At 40.5% G+C, this 18,590-nt stretch overlaps 1 protein-coding gene across 1 annotated transcript in view; it reads right to left on the bottom strand.

Annotated features, from left to right (window-relative positions):
• The window catches only part of LOC124290091 (dynein axonemal heavy chain 8-like), a 102,175-nt gene that overhangs the window by 33,259 nt on the left and 50,326 nt on the right, over window positions 1-18,590 (bottom strand). Inside the window, 26 exon segments of the mRNA XM_046726780.1 lie at window positions 2,101-2,333; window positions 2,834-2,914; window positions 3,307-3,447; window positions 5,279-5,498; window positions 5,963-6,108; window positions 6,432-6,582; window positions 6,584-6,683; window positions 7,210-7,350; window positions 7,964-8,167; window positions 8,756-8,884; window positions 9,392-9,531; window positions 9,748-9,855; window positions 10,405-10,591; window positions 10,978-11,144; window positions 11,397-11,504; window positions 11,610-11,762; window positions 12,418-12,588; window positions 12,737-12,811; window positions 13,380-13,529; window positions 14,114-14,214; window positions 14,348-14,446; window positions 14,837-14,951; window positions 15,097-15,166; window positions 15,501-15,581; window positions 16,169-16,372; window positions 17,429-17,493. Of these exon segments, the coding sequence (XP_046582736.1) occupies window positions 2,101-2,333; window positions 2,834-2,914; window positions 3,307-3,447; window positions 5,279-5,498; window positions 5,963-6,108; window positions 6,432-6,582; window positions 6,584-6,683; window positions 7,210-7,350; window positions 7,964-8,167; window positions 8,756-8,884; window positions 9,392-9,531; window positions 9,748-9,855; window positions 10,405-10,591; window positions 10,978-11,144; window positions 11,397-11,504; window positions 11,610-11,762; window positions 12,418-12,588; window positions 12,737-12,811; window positions 13,380-13,529; window positions 14,114-14,214; window positions 14,348-14,446; window positions 14,837-14,951; window positions 15,097-15,166; window positions 15,501-15,581; window positions 16,169-16,372; window positions 17,429-17,493 (3,540 nt within the window).

The raw sequence follows: 18,590 nt of genomic DNA, 5'->3' as shown, positions 1-18,590 counted from the left end.
AGAATATTACATGCAGTGTATCGTGACACACGTCACTTGTCAACATTCAGATCAACAAAAAGTGAGTGAGCTGGCCTAACCACTGTTTAAATATTTCAAGTTACAAGGCGTCAGCATCTGAAAATGCAGATTGCAGGCATCTACAACTCAGATGAAACCATCAGGTACGGTACTGACAGACCAAAGACCCAAATTGGGACAAATCTTGGATTCAAACCCATAATTATGCAGCATATCTTACCATAGCTAAGGGAGGCAACTCTGTACTGAAAACTGCAGAATCTTAGATAACAGGACTCCAGGGCCTGCAATATCTGCAGGTGTACAGCTAACAGTGATTCAGTGAACACAATTGTGTCGACACAATGTTATGTAAGACACGTTCTCAACAAATGATTAAGTGCTGTTAGATAAACATTAAAGAATCTCGATGAAATCAATTTGGGTTAAACTAGTCTATATGAAATATACCTGGCTGGCAAGCTGAAATAAACAAATGTAAGTGTTAAGTTGGGTGTTTTAGATGTTAAAACCCATCATTGCTGTTCCCTCAGTTAGTTGTCAAGGTGTTATACAGTGATGATCACAATCATTGATCTCCAACCCTCTTGAAAACACATGCAATAGCTCTAATGCTCATTAAATTCAGACAACCCAAACTTAACTACAGCTGTGCCACTGTAACATCTTCAATAAAGCTTATTAATCCTTTCTTTAGTGAAAAATGTGAAGTTTTAGAAATGGTCATTAACCAAATCTGACCCAGAATAGTCAAAGTAATGATACTGAAATATTTGTTAACAAGTACTTATGATATTTTACAAATGGGAAAAAAGACTATATTTCAAGAATGTTATGGTAGACTATAGCTATGTTTGATAAGCATGAACATATTCATGATCATGAATAGATTCACCTTTAATGAAAGGCATCAAATATGAAATGAGAGAAAGAAAACAGATTTGTTGCTAAAAAAATCACTATTTACAAAGCTGGAGAACAAGGCGAATGATAACTATTGTTTAAAAAAGTTGAAAAAGAATGAGTTCACAGAGACAACTACAAAAATAATGGACAGTCTTCTACAGAGAGTTTGATAAAGATGACAAAAGCACTGAGAAGACGTTATGTTGCTGCAAATGATTTAAAATTAAAATTAAAAAATATATGCAAATTAATAAACTGGTTACATGAGCTTTGTACACATTGAAAGTTACCTCTCGTCTAATCCTTGCCTGGTTTCAGGAAAACATAACAATGTGTGAGTGAAATGATATTCCTTGAAAAAAAGATTCTGTATAAAGTCTTTCTTGTAATGAGAACAAACATATATATTCTTCGTTAATTAATTAGTGCATACATTTAGTCATGAGATGAGCAGTTGGTGATGTTATGGAACAAATTTCTCTTTGTAGACTTCAATGACTACGACTTTGATATCGTTTGTTCCATAACAATTGCATCTGGTGCTTTCTACAAGTACCTAACACTCACAGCAAATCTATCGTTCAAATTTCACAAGGTTTAATCCAGGTTCATTAAAATCAGCTAATAACAAGAGCGTACTCTTTCAATACTGGCTGCCTTTCAACAGTAAACTCTTTTGAATATAGGCAGTCTTTCATGCACTTTTTGTGGACCTCAGTAAGGCAGGTGAGCCTTGGGTTTGTTACAGTGACTGAAATGTGTAAAATGCTGCTTTGATCTGTGCTTCAAAGAGTGTCAGTTTAATATGGGACTGATCCCAAAGCGACTCTATGGGACTGATCCCAAAGCGACTCTATGGGACTGATCCCAAAGCGACTCTATGGACTGATCCCAAAGCAACTCTATGGGACTGATCCCAAAGCGACTCTATGGGACTGATCCCAAAGCAACTCTATGGACTGATCCCAAAGCAACTCTATGGGACTGATCCCAAAGCGACTCTATGGGACTGATCCCAAAGCGACTCAGGTTATAATAATTTTCATTTAGATCAAATCATCATCAGCCTGATGTCAGCATACCAAAAATCAGTTATATAATTCCCTTTAGTTGTATATACAATGGGCCTTGATTAAACCTTGTTTCTCCCATGCCTCCCACTAAGACACTTACTTCTTCCTCCTGCTGCCGCTGCAGTCTTTCATTCTCTTCAATCTCTCGTTCCAGCTCACTCAGCTTCTCCATTGCAGCCCGGAGTGGTCCACAGAGGCGTGTGTACTCGACGATGGCAATGGTGTACTGGACCAGGGTGGCGCAGTCTTCACTGGAGTACTTGGCACCGGAAATGGTAATACCCTTAGTGCCATCAGGGGAGGGGGTCCTTTTCACAGCCATGAAGGTCTTCTCTGTGGAGAGTGGAAAACAGTTTGGAAGTGTTCAAAACGTCAAGTAACATGTACATTAATGTGGGAGGACTGACTGACTGACTGAATTTGGTTTTACGCCGCTTTTAGCAATATTCCAGCAACATCATGGCGGGGGACACCAGAAATGGGCTTCACAAATTGTACCCATGTGGGGATTCGAACCCGGGTCTTCGGCGTAACGAGCCAACGCTTTAATCCACTGGGCTACCCAACCGCCCCTAATGTGGGAGGAACACCCAATAAGTAGGTTATAGATATTTATATCTTCAGTTGAAACCCAGGAGCTCAGATATGTTGCTTATATACCAGCATAGGCGGATCATAGGTGCACACCAACCCTTTTGTCCTGAAAGTTTATTGAATGACCATTGAAACTCGTGAAAATGGGTGAAAATGGAGTGTGCACCCCACCCCACCCCCACCTCAAGAGTTTAATTTGTAAAGATTAGCATGAAGACCAATAAAAGAGTTACCGGTACCTGCAGCATTGTCAAGCAGAGTTCCTTCCCCTGTGACCCCAAGTTGACCTTCCTTGCTGACAGCCAGATAACTCTCAACAGCTGAACAAGGACACAAAACAAGACAAGTTAGTTGTATATGCACTGTTTCAGGATGTATGTTTTTCTGCCCATTGCTCTTTAATGAAAAATACTCAATTGTCTTAAAAACTATCAAGAGTTATATAAATACAATTATTAAATATTTTCCATCCGTAAATGTGACTTTTTAAAAAATAGTTGCACTGCTCCACTGCTCTAGAATGATGTTTATTGAAATATTTCAGTTGTTATAGTTATTCATAAACAAAGAGAGTTCAAAGAGAGCATAGCATTGGCAATGACAGTTTCAATAAAATCATTAAAATTCTAGAATCCACATGCACAAACAATACCAGCTCCTCTAACACCTATAGGAGGACTTATTACAGTCCAGCCTACAATGACAGTATTACCCGTCAGCACATCTTCCGGCAGCCCATCTTCCCAGGACACGTTGTGCAGCATGTCCACAAACTTGGGGGAGTCATTCATGGTCAGCTGCATCTGCTTCCACTGTGTCTTGTCAAACCTTTCCCCATCCTTAATCTTGGCTGCTGAAACACATCACAAGTAACATATGGAATAGATGCAAAATTGACTCCACGAGAGAATGAGTGGCATATGACACCATTTTGAACAGTACTTTAGCAGCCTGCGACATCAGCTTCAGGTAATAATAACACTAAATACTATTGAAAATTATATTAAGAAACAAGTTTCGACTGGAGGTCTTGAAGGAGACTGCTTTAGTTATATCTGTCCCTGTCAGCTCAAAGTGATGCAAGTCTATGTTTCTATACAGTGTCGGTGCATCCAACATGAAAGGTTATGATGCTTATAAACCTCAAGTCTTCAAACATATCATCAGAGTTTGTCAACCCAACCTGTGCACTCCATTAACTCAGGGAATCTGCCACTAATGCTCCTCATCATAAGATGATAAATAGAAAATTAAACTGTAAATAATTTCTCAGCTATGATTATAGTAAATAGATTCCACAACAAACTGTGTGAATGGTTTTTCACAGATTGTTCAGTCTAGAAATCAACACAAACATACTGGCCTGGGTTATGGGTCATATTTTAGAATTACAAGATGTTAAATCCTATCATAAGCCTAATGTTGAAAGTTTTAATTAAGGAGATCCTAGAATAAAAAATTATAGAAGGAAACATCCTGGATCCTTAGATCAACACCTAATTTACAACACTGCAAAAGAATATACAAGCTCTTGATGAAAGTAAAACTGCACACTCTTAAACAATTCAACAAAGAGGACATTACTTATCAATTATATATATCAAACAATACTTAAAGGCAGGTTAACACTTAGCATCACACAACAAGACAGTCACATAGACTGCTGAGGACACTGACTTCAGGTAACAGGCAGGATTTAGGGGAGAGGTTCGTTTTGGACTGTTTTGAGTGATGCGAGTTGTAGATGTTTCCACTTAAATCTTTGCTGGCAGACAATAGGGGGGAATCTGGGCTTCAAATCAGGAAGCCTAAAAGAGTGTAGGTATGCAAAGCTGCACAAAAAATTCAGAATTAGCTCAGATGACGTAGTCAAACAATTTGCAATACTGAAAACTGGTCTGGTATCAAGTCTCATCACACAATTTCACAAACACTGACAACTAGACTGAGTCAGACATAGAAAGACAGACAGTCAGACAGACAGACAGACAGACAGAGACAGACACACAAATGAACAGACACATCAGAAAACAGTCAGATAGACACATAGCATACACTTACTCACCAAGGCAGGTAGTAGTGTTCAATTCACACAAACATGCAGATATTTCACAATATCTTCAGAACACCGACGGACATGTTATAAATAACACAATAAACCAATGCTATATATAGAAGACACAAAGTCATAAGTATATACACATATTAATGTTCACTGCATATCAGTAAACTCAAACCTGATGATGGCTTCTTAGGAATAGGAACTTCAGCAGCTAAATATTTAGGAAAGAACATAATGCTATCTTCAACTTCAAAAATATCCACAACAATATAGTGGAGCAGCTTACCTATATACATTCAAAGCTGGTCTTTTCAGCTTGTTTTTGAGAAATAGAAATTAACTGAAACCTTTGATCACACTTAAAGGTATCGCATTGGAGTAAATGATTTCAAAACATGTGCATCATTTCAAGAAAGGTGTTGAAAAAAATAATAAATCACAGCCATAGTGCCATCCCTACTACAAGCATAACAGAAGTTTATTTTACAATGTAAGTTCGTCTTATGAAACTTTTATCTCATTTTCATGTTTGAACAGGCATTCATTGAAGGTATGGCTATATTTTCTTCTGTATGTCAAGGGACCCTGTGTTTATCCCAAGGACATAATAAGCTTTACATACACTTCTTGATGATGAACTTTGTGCTGGAGGAACTGGTGGACATCCTGCTGGACATGTCCTCCTTCAGGGGAGACAGGTCCTGTATCCTCTGTGATGGCAGTCGCTTCCCGATCAGCATCATCACCATCTCCATCACCTGACCCACCAGCGTTGGTGGGTTGGCAAACGCCCTGAGACGCTCGATACACTGCCGGTCTACCTTCGTCCTCCAGTACACCACCTGCACACAGGATAGGTTTATACTTATCTCGTCTTTCACACACGAACTGAAGAGTAAAATAGCAAGAAGGTTGTCTAACAGTTACATCCGGGTGAACAAATAAATAAAAACACATTTCAGCCACATGAATTGACATAGGACACATATTCTCCCTCGGCTTTACTACTAGTAGAGGGATGTAACCTATATATTAATTTCTCTTAGCCTCATACAACATCAAGCAAAACAAATTGTAGTGGATATTTGCAAAACATTCAGTTACAAATTACAAGTTTGCAATATGAGAGACCTTCAACCAAAAATACTTCTGTCACCTTATTCCTCCTACAGATGCAACAAGACACCAAGTACAAAAGTATAAATACCAGTCATTGACGGGAGATACGTCTCATAAACATTAAACACCTTTACTCTGTTTAAAGAACCTGTCTATCTGTATAATTATATATATACATAGTGATCACCTGTTGTCGGGAGTCCTCCAGACTGCGTCGACACTCCTCCAGCGTCTTCTGGGCCTGGCCATACTCCTCCTTAGCCTGCACCTGCCTCGTCTTCAGTGTTGCCTCTCGCATCTTATCAAACTCCACGTCATAGTCATCCCACTCTTCTGTTAAACAGAATACATACACCTCAAAAATAGATGTCACATCTCTTGAAAGAGAATCCCCAAGTCCCATTGTCCAATATCCTCAAATGTCATAAAACAAAGAGTATGACACATTTCGATCAAAAGTGACCTTGACATTTTGATGTAAATTCAGTTGACATGTGACAAAGTAAGATTTGTACAGATGAACCTAGTTATGTTTGCTGTAAGTAGAAGTGAGCATGACTCAGAAGCTGATAAGGATACAACCTGAATGCTGACCTTGACCTTCGACAAAAATAAAACAAACCAGTCTGGCATGGAGAAAGAAAACACATCATCACCTTGCTTGAGAAGTTCATCTTCTTCCTCTTCATCTTCCTCAAATTCATTGAGATGGAGGTAAGCATCTAGAGACTTGCTGAGACCAACCTTGGCCTTGAGCTTCTCCAGGGTCGTGGCCTTGTATGTGAGTTGGTTCAGAAGGTCAGCAGTCATCTTTTTTGGCTTCCTCAAACTGACTGGTCTTAGTCTTGATGGCCTTCTTCATCTTCTTGGCATCAGATCGAGTCTGGTCCAGTGTGGACAACAGCTTCCTGTGAAGATGAAAGATGCCAAACCATTTTCTATTGCTGACAGTAAAAATGGATGAGAATGGTCCCTTGCCAAGCAAATGATCGTTTTGAACCCATAACAAAGCAAATATCCTTGGCAAATACATCGACAGTGACCACAGTTCAGGTTTCAGTTTGTCTGTTTGGTGATTGTTTTATGTCAGACACTGAAATATTCCATCCATAAATTCATTTTCTGAACAGACAATCCATTGACTGACGAGCATTCCTCTGAGTAATTTTGATGCTATGACAGCTGCCTGACCATCCAATTCTATTTGTTGCCTCACAGAGCAAGCATGGGTATCTGAAGACTATTCCCAACCTGACGTACAAACTCGGGAAACTTTCAAGGACAGATGAGCTAACGTTGTTTAATTATAAATGAACACTACAGCCAATACTACAATTTGTCCCCAGTGGTTTGTCATGGTAATCTACCTTCCACTGACAAGTACACACCATAGTAACCTACCACAGAGATGTACCATCATCCCCAGAGACTTACTTGAGTTTCTCTACCACCTCTGTCCTGTCAGCAGCCTTGTGGGTGTAGAGGTAGTGGAAACAGTCCATGAAGCGCCTGTACGTGGTCGGGCCTACATACACCTCGTTCTTAGCCGGGACACTGGTGTCACGGTGCTGCAGTCTGTTGGCAAACAATATTTTGATGCATTTTTTGTAGGGAGGTTGAAGATAAGGTTACTTGGCAAATTGTTTTATTCACTTCACATCTGACAAGCATGGGTTATTGACGATAATTTTCTCATTCATTCTCTCGGTACAGGTAACGTTTTCGGAGTGAGCATGGACAGGCAGGAAGCTAAGGTTACATGGAAAATTAGGAATCGAAGCATTAAAACTGTAACTGACGAGTAGAAAATGATTCGGTATAAGGAAACGAAATAGGATTGAAAAAAGGAATAATGTCATTCAGAACAGAGGTATTTTATGAATCCAAGGGGAAACTAGTCAGTGAGTCTGACCACTTGTTGTTACAAGAAGCATGGACTGATGTACACCCATTCTATTTTGGATCTTCACGGCAAAGTTTCTACAACATTCAACTCAAGAAATACATCAGAAACACATACATAAGCTATCATGATGAGGATAAATAAGCTTTCTAATTGTCCAAAACAGCTAAAGGGTCTCAAATGGAGTGTTACAGGACCATTTAGGTCCCAATCCAAACCTCACAAGGAGCACAGAAGTATGTTAGAAGTGTGACTGAAGTGTCCTTCAGGAACTGAACCACTCACTTGATTCTCTCGTGTAAGATGGTCTTGGAGTACGGCAGGTTGGGCACCTTGAGTGTCATGACCTTCAGCTGGTCCTTCTTCTTCTCCGTGACCTTCACAGTGTTGAGGCTGATCTCGGGACTCAGCTCCCCAGCCCATGGCATCTGCTTACAGTCTCGCAGCACAAAGCTGTGGATGTTGGCCAGGCAGGTTGTCACGTTGTCGCTGCAGAGGAGGAATTAGTCATTGTGAAAGATGTGACAAAACTGTAGCTGCTAGGGCTGGGATACCTGGATACCCGGGACCGGTGGGTAATGAGTTGGACCCGAATACCCATCTCAATACCCAGACCCGTTATGATGATGGCAGTAATAGATTAAAAAATGTTATATATATTATTCTTTCATGATTAAAAGGTTGTATTGTCTTGGAAGATTGAGACAGAATTTACAGTCACTTCTTTCGAATATAACACATGGTTAAGACATTGAAAATCTCGAAGGTTTAGCCTCCGAGCTGAAGAATATACTGCCATTTCTTGCAAATTTGATGTCAGGAATTAACATAACGGGTATCCGGGTAGGGTAATAGGGGGTAGAGTATTAGGGGGTGGGGTACCTGGGTACAATTTTTTTACCCGTACCAGCCCTAGCAGCTGCACCTCAGTTGTAACAGCAAGACTGGGCTTCACACATTACACACATCGCAAACTCAACTAGGATCATTGATAACTTTGAGAGTTCATCTTGCATACCCACAGTCAAGAAGAGTCCCCAATGCAAGTAGCAGCATCAGCAGCAGACGGTCACTTACCTCAGGTCCTCAAACTCTTCAGTGAGTCTGTGTTTAGTTATGAAGTAGTTAGCATCTCCCAGCAAGGACTCTTGTGGCCAGTCACACATCCAGTTGATCTGACAGCCACTCAGCAGACCTGGGTACTGGCTGCAACACACATGGAGGTGACAGTGTTAGTAAACAGCCTGTACATGATCAAATCTGGACAAACAAGTGACTGAAAGCATTAATAGTCAGGACACATTGACTTGCGACCATTCACGTAGCCTGACCACCCAATCTGTTTTAGTTGGCTCTTACAACAAGCACAGGATACAGGGGACCATTTCTTGGCGTGCACATTGAGGTAAAAAGTGTACCAAGGGGAGATAACACTTCATGTGTTGACAAACCCAAAGAATTACTGGTGAGGTGACAGGACTATGCTTGTTGAAAGTAAGTTTGGATAGCATGGCCAGAATATATTCAGAATGATCACTTGATATCCAAGGAATAGTTTAGACAAATCTTTCACTCCATTAAAATAACTCCAAAGACGTTGCATCAGTTGAATTTGATCAGTGGTGAGATATCTGATTTCTTGGTATAAGTGGGTAAAGGATTCAAACCAGGGTATCAAATTTCTGTGTATTGCTCAGGAGATGCGCTACTCACTGTGAAGCATTCCTGATGAGAGGATGTCCTGGGGGCAGACAGATGATGATGTGAAGGTTGCTCTTAACCCTTGACACAAAGAACTTCATGGGGTCCACGGACATACTGGGGAACTCACGCTTCATGGCAGGGTGGATAGCCTGAGAACAACACAAGACAGATGTAGCTGATAGCTGATCTTGGAAGAAGCCTTTACACTTAGAAACTGTGGGCCAGGATTGTGTGGGCAATTTCATTTATTAATCTTTATTACATGGATTGTGTCATCTAACTGTAGTTATGTTTCTGAACAAACCCTGGAATAAAAACTTGAGCCCTTACAGTGCAGAAGTTGCAAAGGTGTGACAGAAACCTACCTGTAGCAGTCCATCCATTTCATCATTAGAGAAGAGATGAGGGTACTCCCCACTGACCAGGAGACTGTTGATAGCGTCCAGGTACACTGGGTCAGCCAGGTCTCGGGACTGCAACACAACACGATTTATAGTTGTCAAACAACTGTCACAAACTTGGATATACAGTAATGTACAAACTGTCTAACAATGTCCTTACTAGCACAAGAAACAACATATACAGGAGTCAATGTTCTGGTGACATAATTTGCACTGACATTTTCTAACATGTTTGGTTCCCTGAAAGTGCAAAAGGGAGGCAACTCTGGGTGTGAAGGAGCTGCATTCAACAACACTATGACTTAAGCAAAAGATCATGCAGATCAGAGAAGGAACACAACAACATATACAGGATTACACAATGACTGTTTCTTTTTCTTGTGTTGTAATGATCCCCTAGTGTGAGTTCACACCATGAACATGCAATATAACAACTGTTTCTTTCAGCACAAAATGGCACAGAATCCAGGGATCTGGAAGAGTAATTCTTCTTTGGTTCATTACATGAATCATTACATGAAACAGGTCATGTCATGTCATTTCTAAAGAGAAGGGTTGGAGTACAGGGAAACCCCCACTCTAGTTCCACCAGAGGTCCAGCAGCTATCACCAACTACTTACAGTGAACATGAGTGTGATGATCTTGCCCTCTGATCCACTGAGTCTGATAGCAGAACGCAGCCCATCGAAGAAGTTGCTCTGTTTGGCCGTGTCCACCTTGTGTATAGGGATGTCTGCTACATGCAGGGCCAGACGACACAGTGTGGCCAGGTGAGACCCTACAGCTCCGATCAGCAACAGGTTGCCCCTGGACAGATCAACCCAAGGTTCAAACCAGTTGAAATCAAGATGCTAATTTAAACAATAGGAGGACTGCCACTTAAAATATGACATCTAGGCCCTATCCACTAAATGTTCACTCACATACATTAATATAGCCTTATGACAATCATACTGGTAAGGCTGCCTAGCAGACAGGCCCATTAGTTTTAAAGTCTGTTTAAATCTTGTCAGATTTTTGTTTGTTTACAGTGAATGAATGCATAAAACTGATTAGGAATTGCAGGACAATTATAGTATTTATTGTATTTAGAAAATATCAAAGGCACCATATCCAAGGAAATGTCGTGTACATCAATACATCAAGTACATATAGCCTGTATTAAACTTGAACCGATGTTCCATGCTACTGACCCATGATGGAAGCTGATGACTCGATGCATCCTCACAACATGGGAGATGATGAAGTCAGACAGCATGATGTTGAGTCTGACGTTGCCAAACTCCTCGTTGTAGCGGGTCAGATGGGTGTTGAGGCAACTGTGCAGATCTCGAAGGTTCTCAATGGGCTGAAGCATTACCTGTGGTGCAGATTGAAACATCATCATGTCCTAAAATACATGCATCAAGAACCATCAAGAACTCCAGGTTCTCAATGGGCTGAAGCATTACCTGTGGTACAGATTAAAACATCATCATGTCCTGAAATACATGCATCAAGAAACACCAAGAACTCCAGGTTCCCCTTTAAATTTTAAACACTGCTGAATTCACAAGATTCTGAACTATCTAGGTTTGTTGTTTCTCACTCATTGGCTCTTCTGTAGACTGACCTTAATCTGCTTTGTCCCGAGAGATGTGACTGGTCTCTGATACATCCTGGCGTCAACTGGGAAAGTTACAAAGTTTTCATGGAGTGGTCCTTCCAGCTTGGGCCAAGTCTACAAACAAGACAACGTGGTAACATTGAATTACATCACTTCACTATCATCACTCTATCCAAAACAAAATTCTCCTCACTAACAACAGCAATGTTCTCGTCCTACCTCCTGGATAGACTTCTCCAGTGTGTCATCGAACCAGTTCTTGTCAGCTGTGCGACTGATGCGGTCCTTCATGATGCGCTGTATCTCGTGTCTCCATAGCGATACCACCATGCTTTCATCAGCCCTGCTCTCGTCCGGCAGCCGCTTCAGGCACTGAAGTGAGAACAGTTGTAAGTCATATCCACATACATAAAACCATACATAAAAACTAAATAATGGCCAATATTTTAAACAATTATAGTTCAAAACAGCCATCTTGCAAATTGTAGAATGGCTGAATCAGATTTGTCTCATGTGAAGTCAATACTAAACCCACTGGATTACTTTATAAGATTTCTCAATATCACTCTCTGATGCAGCAAAAGACTGTGGATTCTGCTAACAGACAGTCAAATATATTTCAGGATTCATTTCTAGTTATGACAACCCATATGTTTAATGTGCTGGAAATAATGGCCACGTTTGGGAATGGCAGTGGAGGACTGAGAGGAAGTGATCAGGGAACGTGAGAGGTGAGTGCAAGGTAAGAGGATGGAAGGGGAGGACTGAGAGGAAGTTATCAGGTACGTGAGAGGTGAGTGAAAGGTAAGAGGATGGAAGGGGAGGAGTGGGAAGATTAAATGTTTAAATGTTTCGCAGTACAATACTTTGACAAAGTGAATCTTCATCAAGAACTGACACATTCTACCAAGTAACTTGTCAGATAATTCAGTGCCTGCAATATCCCATGTTGACAACATGCTGTCATTATATATATATTTATTTGCAAGGTGTAGCAAAACCCAAACGATTGCACAATGACTTTTACCTGGAAGCACTTAGTGAGGTCCTTGAGGGTAAAGAGGTAGTGGTATCTGCCCGGCATCGGCGTAGGTCGCAGCACACTTTGCAGCGAGGTCAGGAGATCACATGAAGCATGGACAAGGCTGCTATGAAGGTCAAGGTCAAGGCCAGGGGCATCTTGATGAGTCATATTGGCCTGTAGAACACAAATGTATAGATATGAACAAGATAAAGTAGATGTTACAAACATTCAAAACTTGTTTCTTTGTATAGGTTTCAACAACAAATAGTTGCATTTCTGCATGGCATGAGGGTTACCCTGCAGATAAAGATACTCCACATACCTCCAATATGCCATTCACAACAGTCTTGAGACTTTCATCCATAGGTGCAGGCAGGTTAAACACAGCAAAGTGTCTCTGTAAGGACAAGGAAAATGTTTTGTCAAGGATTTATCAGTACATATTATCAGTATCTATATGTAAAACACCAATTCATCGGATCTGCCTAAACAAGCTAACAAATACGTTGTTGCCTTAAGAGCTGTGAAATAGAAAATTTAACATGAAATTACAGCCTGAATCCATACTGAGTACACTGTCTAGAGCTGCACTCAGCAATACTCCATCTATATGGCAGTCTGTAAATAATTGAGTCTGGGCCATACAATCCAGTGATCAACAGCATGAGCATCGATCTATGCAATTGGAATACAATGACATGTTTCAACCAAGTCAGAGAGCATGACCACCCTAGTCGCCTCTTCTGACAAGCATGGGTTGCTGAAGACCAATTCTAACCCGGCATGCCATCACAGCCCATTTTGAAGCCCCCTCTTCTGTCAGAGGACATGTCTATTTCAAATTAGCAACAGAAGCATTATCACATTTACTATTGAATGTATGCAAAAACATTTTCCTATCTGAATGACTTTTGCCGTAACTTCTAAAAGTGGAAATCTGATTTGAAAGTGAAGCTCTGTCCTACCAGCAGTCTCTCCGAGATGGCCCTGTTGCCCACCCCGGGGTAGTCACTGAGTGCCATGGCGGAGGTGACAGTCAGCCCCTCTACTGTCTTCCACTCAAACGGTTTCTGTAGCGTGCACAGGATGCGCTGGTCCAGCAACTGTCGGAGGAGCTGGCAGAGGAAACATCACAATGGAATCAACATTCAGGAACATCCAGATGATTGTACTTTAATCCTGACTGACTTGAATTATGAATATGATAAACCCATTTATTAAAATGCGATTTCAAATCACACCATCAGTCAGTAACATTCAAGAGAGTGAATGTTGTATACCAAAGATAGCAATTGTCCAGATGGATCAAAAGTAGCTTGAGAGGCTAGGCAACCCAGTGGTTGACAGCATGAACACTTATCCATACAGTCAGAGCATAATGACAGTTAGGACCAATCAGCTATTGTCCTTCTTAATCCTAAACTAGTGGCCAGCATTCTGTCCCACACACACTGCATATTGTATCACATAGTCATGACCAACAGATCCAGGGTGCCGTTGTACAAAGCGATCTTACCGCTAAGGTGACCATTACTCCCATACCTTAACATAGACTTAAGGTAGTCTTAGCGCTAAGGTTGTTTTGAACAACGGCACCCTGGTCCATAAGGGACATCACTCCATCAGTGATAGGTATATGGAGCATAGAGTATCAGTATACTGTATCACTGTATCAGTACTACCCAAACTCTTCTCTCACCTCGTTACATCTCTGTACCCCATGTTCATCCGGTACAGGTAAGTTGACGTCATCAATAAACACTTTCAGTTTCTTGTTCTCCTTTGCTCCATAGACAAAACCTACAAACACAAGAAAGTAAAACAGGTTATCATTGTAATTTTCCTTGCAGAAAACTGTTAAGAATTGAATACCATTTACCATGTGAAAGACCACACTGAAACCAATCAACCTGAGATAGCGCAAGTCACTGACCTTGTCTGTGGTAGATGTTGGCCTCTACAAACTGCTGCAGCTGCTTGGCTGTAGATGCACCTGAGAACACTAGTCTCTTGCAGATGGACAACTGGGAATCTGGAAATATGTAGTGAAGATGTGTAGTTGTCAGGGGAATAGTTTCAAGCATTTCAAGAGTTATCTCCATTGAGTCTGTAAGGCTGAGATCACAACTTGGAATAAACCTAGGACAATGAGTAATTTTCACCATATAATTATCAATTATTCATCCAACCAAATTATGGTGAGTAAACCAATGACAGATCCCTTTGTTTCACAGTCAGATATTACAATAATATCAAATGGGACTATCTTGAAAATTATGGACTAACAAAAAAAAAAAAAAGGAATTGTAAGAAAATCTTGCAAGCCTTGATATTCAAGAAACAAGAACTGTATGAAAGCAGAATGAACTTCCAATGAAAACAAATCCAACCACTTCCTGATACAAAAATGCTTATAACAAACCTTGAACATCTATAAAGGAGTTGATGAGAGTTGTCTTCCCTGACCCATGAGGTCCCACCAGGAGGACATTTTGGCCAGACGCTGCTGCAAACTCCATGAGGATGCGTGTGCGCATCTACAAGTGGAAGGAATAATATAATGTCAAATTATGTCTTCTATTTTGTAATATCATGGCATTTCATTCACACATGTATCCTACTTGTTCATAAAGGTTACCACACCTAGAGTAGATCATGCAGTGTCATAGTGTTGCAACTCACCGTATCAACAGTGTCGACAAACATCTCTCCCAGCATATCCTGGTTGTCTGCATAGGCAGACTCAGGAACCCTGGAATGTCACAAATAAAGCATCTTACCCTCTCAAAACAACATCAATAACTTTGAAACAAACCATGACCTGTGGCAAAACAGTTTCCCCAAACCTGTGCCTGATAAAGCAATGTGCATATGTCAAGTGCATACTAAACACAAGAACCAATACAGTATTACATTAAGAAGTAACATCAGTGACATACCTAATATATTGCATACATAACGCATATCCATATCTTATATAAAGAGGATGACACACCAAGACCTGGGAGAATTCAGTACTGTTATAGTATGTTTGGTATAAGAAACGCAATGTATTACAACCCAAAAATCCACAAGGTTCCACTTACCTGGAATGCCATGGGTCCCACTCTCCTGACTCATCCACATAGTAGTCAAACACACAGATGTCCCGGTCATCATCGGGCAGGCTGGACAAGGAAACACAGACATTATAAAAGTATTTCTGATATTTCCATCTTAGGAGTTCATTCCAAGGTTTATGTCAGTTGTATCTTTACCACAACCCCACTACACAGATATGGACAGACCGTGGATCATAATCTGGGCTAATCGGGGACTCTCCAACCTTCACTGCTTTGCTGCATTTATGAAAAACTATTTTAATATGATTAAGGATAAGAATTATTTACTAGTTGCACAATAGAACAATAGAACTCGACTTAACCTCGACCTGTTCAGCAAATGGCAATACAAATTCGCAAATTTGAAAAATATATTTTCGTTTTTGTTCCAACTGATAGCATGGCAGTAGGGGTTACACTGGCAGTAGGGGTTTCACTGGCCAATATGATAAAAGGGCTTTAAGATATATTCTCTTTTAATGCAATGTTAAAATAAATCTGAATAATAGATACTCATAGAAAACCCAATTTAGTGCAAAATAACTAATTACTCCAAAAATGTTTACCAACTGCACTTGTAGGAATCCTTCATAAAACCCTGTGACTTTTAAACACACTCTAACAAAATACAACACCACATAAATATAACGTACGCCGTGGAGAGAGTCTTGAGAAGGTCACTGAAGGCCTTGCGGTCATGCTGGTCAAGCAGACCACCATATGTCCAGATGAGACAAAACAGATAGAGTCTCTCAATGTGTAGTTCCCCACCAATCTCGATGTTGTCTGCCAACATGGCGGACAGTAGGGCCAGGCAAGTCTTGAACATTCCAACCTCACACAGTCGTACTTGAGGTCTAAACAAAAAATGCCTTCTTGAAGTCTTCCATTCATCTTTAGATGAAACTGATGCTTTATCAGTGTTCTAGTGATGAGTGAGTTGGGTTTAACAGAACTCTGAACTGTATATCTGCAATATTACTCCGTGTCAGTATATGTAGGACAAAAGCCCAATAATGCACTTTGGTGAAACCCGGAGTGTGGTGCCAGGGCTCGATTTAAGAGATGTTAACCTACTTGCACCAGGTGCAACTTAAGATAAAAACCTAGTTTCACCAGCCTAATTCCAAATGCACTGCTTTTATGGCAATGTGTAATGAAAGAATATGCTATTGACTTGTTTTATGTTTCATTCAGAAGTTTACCCACTCAAAACTTGACCTGGTGCAAGTTAGACTAATAACTAGGTTGCACTTTGTAATATTGGATTGCACCAATGCAAGTAACAAAGCACTAAATCGAGCCCTGGGTGCTCACAAACCAAGTATCAGGGTGAACCCAAGATTCAAACCACTGATCAGCAGACTAAGGGATGCAACTCTGCATTGCTAATTGACCCGGCATGACAGCCTTAAGTATACAACAGACACTGTGAATGTCAACCATAAACTCTACTAAACTAAATATGATCTTTGTTCAGTTATCTGAAGATAAAAGTGTTTATAAAATAAAATACAATTAGCTGACTGAACAAAATTTTATTAGACACAGGCTTTGGACCAGTGGCTAAAGATGCACACTAAAACCTACTTGTAAGCCGACATTCAACACCAGCATCATCAAGTATATTTAATATAACATTACTTGCTTACATGTTAATCAATAACCCATTCAACAGTCCCCCGGTTCCACTAATATTGGATATTTGGCCCTACAGCTGCACCAAACAGTGTGAGCATACAACCATAAGAGTATGGTTCATGTACCACTCCATTAAACACCATGACACATGACAAGAAGCAGATTTGTTCTGATTGTCAACCAGAGTGGTCTCCCCTGACAACCACCCATTCAATCTCTAGTCACACAGCCATAGCATCAATATGAAAACAGGAAATGCTGTGTGGACATACTTAGCTTCATGCAGGACAAACTGAGAGATAGGGTCGAGGGACTTCTGGAAGGCTCGTTGCAGCACCTGGTATCAAAATATATGTTATAGGCAAAGTTTCAACATGTCATGGTCTCATAACTTAAATCTTTTACATTTGAAGATGACAATATTCATTGGAAACAGAGTGAGTGAAAAGGCTTAATGTCGCATCATCAGTTTTACAGCTATTCACAGGAACTCTTCATATTATAAAAACCTGTAAAAACATGTAGATCAGGATAAAGTGTATAACATATTGATTAGTGTGTGAGTGAGTGAAGTGAGATTGAACACTGATTTACAATATCAAGTATCATGCAACTGCCATCATTTGTTGACAGAGCCCAAAGTGGAGTAGATTGTACATATTTATCACTTTAGTGAAAACCTGTGAGCACATGCTTCGATAACCACAAACACAATTTGGGTAAAAGTGCACTCCAAACCCTAAACCAGTGTCTCCATTCAACAAAGCAACACAACTCTCCCCAGTAAGCTGAAAAAACTGTGTGAGGTCAATGAAGTTTAATGTCGCATTCAGTAATGCACATGCATTTAATGTGCAGATTCAGATAAGTTTTATACATGCATCTTAGATACCATGCTGCAGTTTGACAGATGGTACTCGACACTGTGCACTGACCCTGTCCTTCTTTCATGCCCAAAGTGGCAGTGAGTTTTGGTTTTACGCCGCTTTTAGAATATTCCAGCAACATCACGCTGCACCAGAAATGGGCTTCACACATTGTACCCATGTGGGGATTCGACAGTGCAAGCTGACCCTGTCCTTCTTTCATATGCCCAAAGACAGGGTCCTTAATGTTTTTATTTGTTTGTTGTTTAACGCTGCACTCAGCAATATCCCAGCTATATAGTGATGGTCTGTAAATAATTGAGTCTGGACCACACAATCCAGTGATCAACATCAAGCATCGATCTACGCGACTGGGATATGATGTCAACCAAGTCAGGGAGCCTGACCACCCAATCCTTTCAGTTGCCTCCTACAACAAGAATGGGTTACTGAAGACCAATTCTAACCCCGTAACAACATGAACCATCTAAATATATTTTGGTATAATTGTGGTGGGATCAAGCCATTAACCCTCTGTCCTCCGGGCTCCCTCTATGAACTAGAGTCT

Source organism: Haliotis rubra, unplaced genomic scaffold (genome assembly GCF_003918875.1).
Source record: "Haliotis rubra isolate DU_JTF1 unplaced genomic scaffold, ASM391887v1 Scf456, whole genome shotgun sequence".
NCBI classification, from domain to species: domain Eukaryota; kingdom Metazoa; phylum Mollusca; class Gastropoda; order Lepetellida; family Haliotidae; genus Haliotis; species Haliotis rubra.
This window is presented reverse-complemented; position numbering and strand designations above follow the sequence as displayed.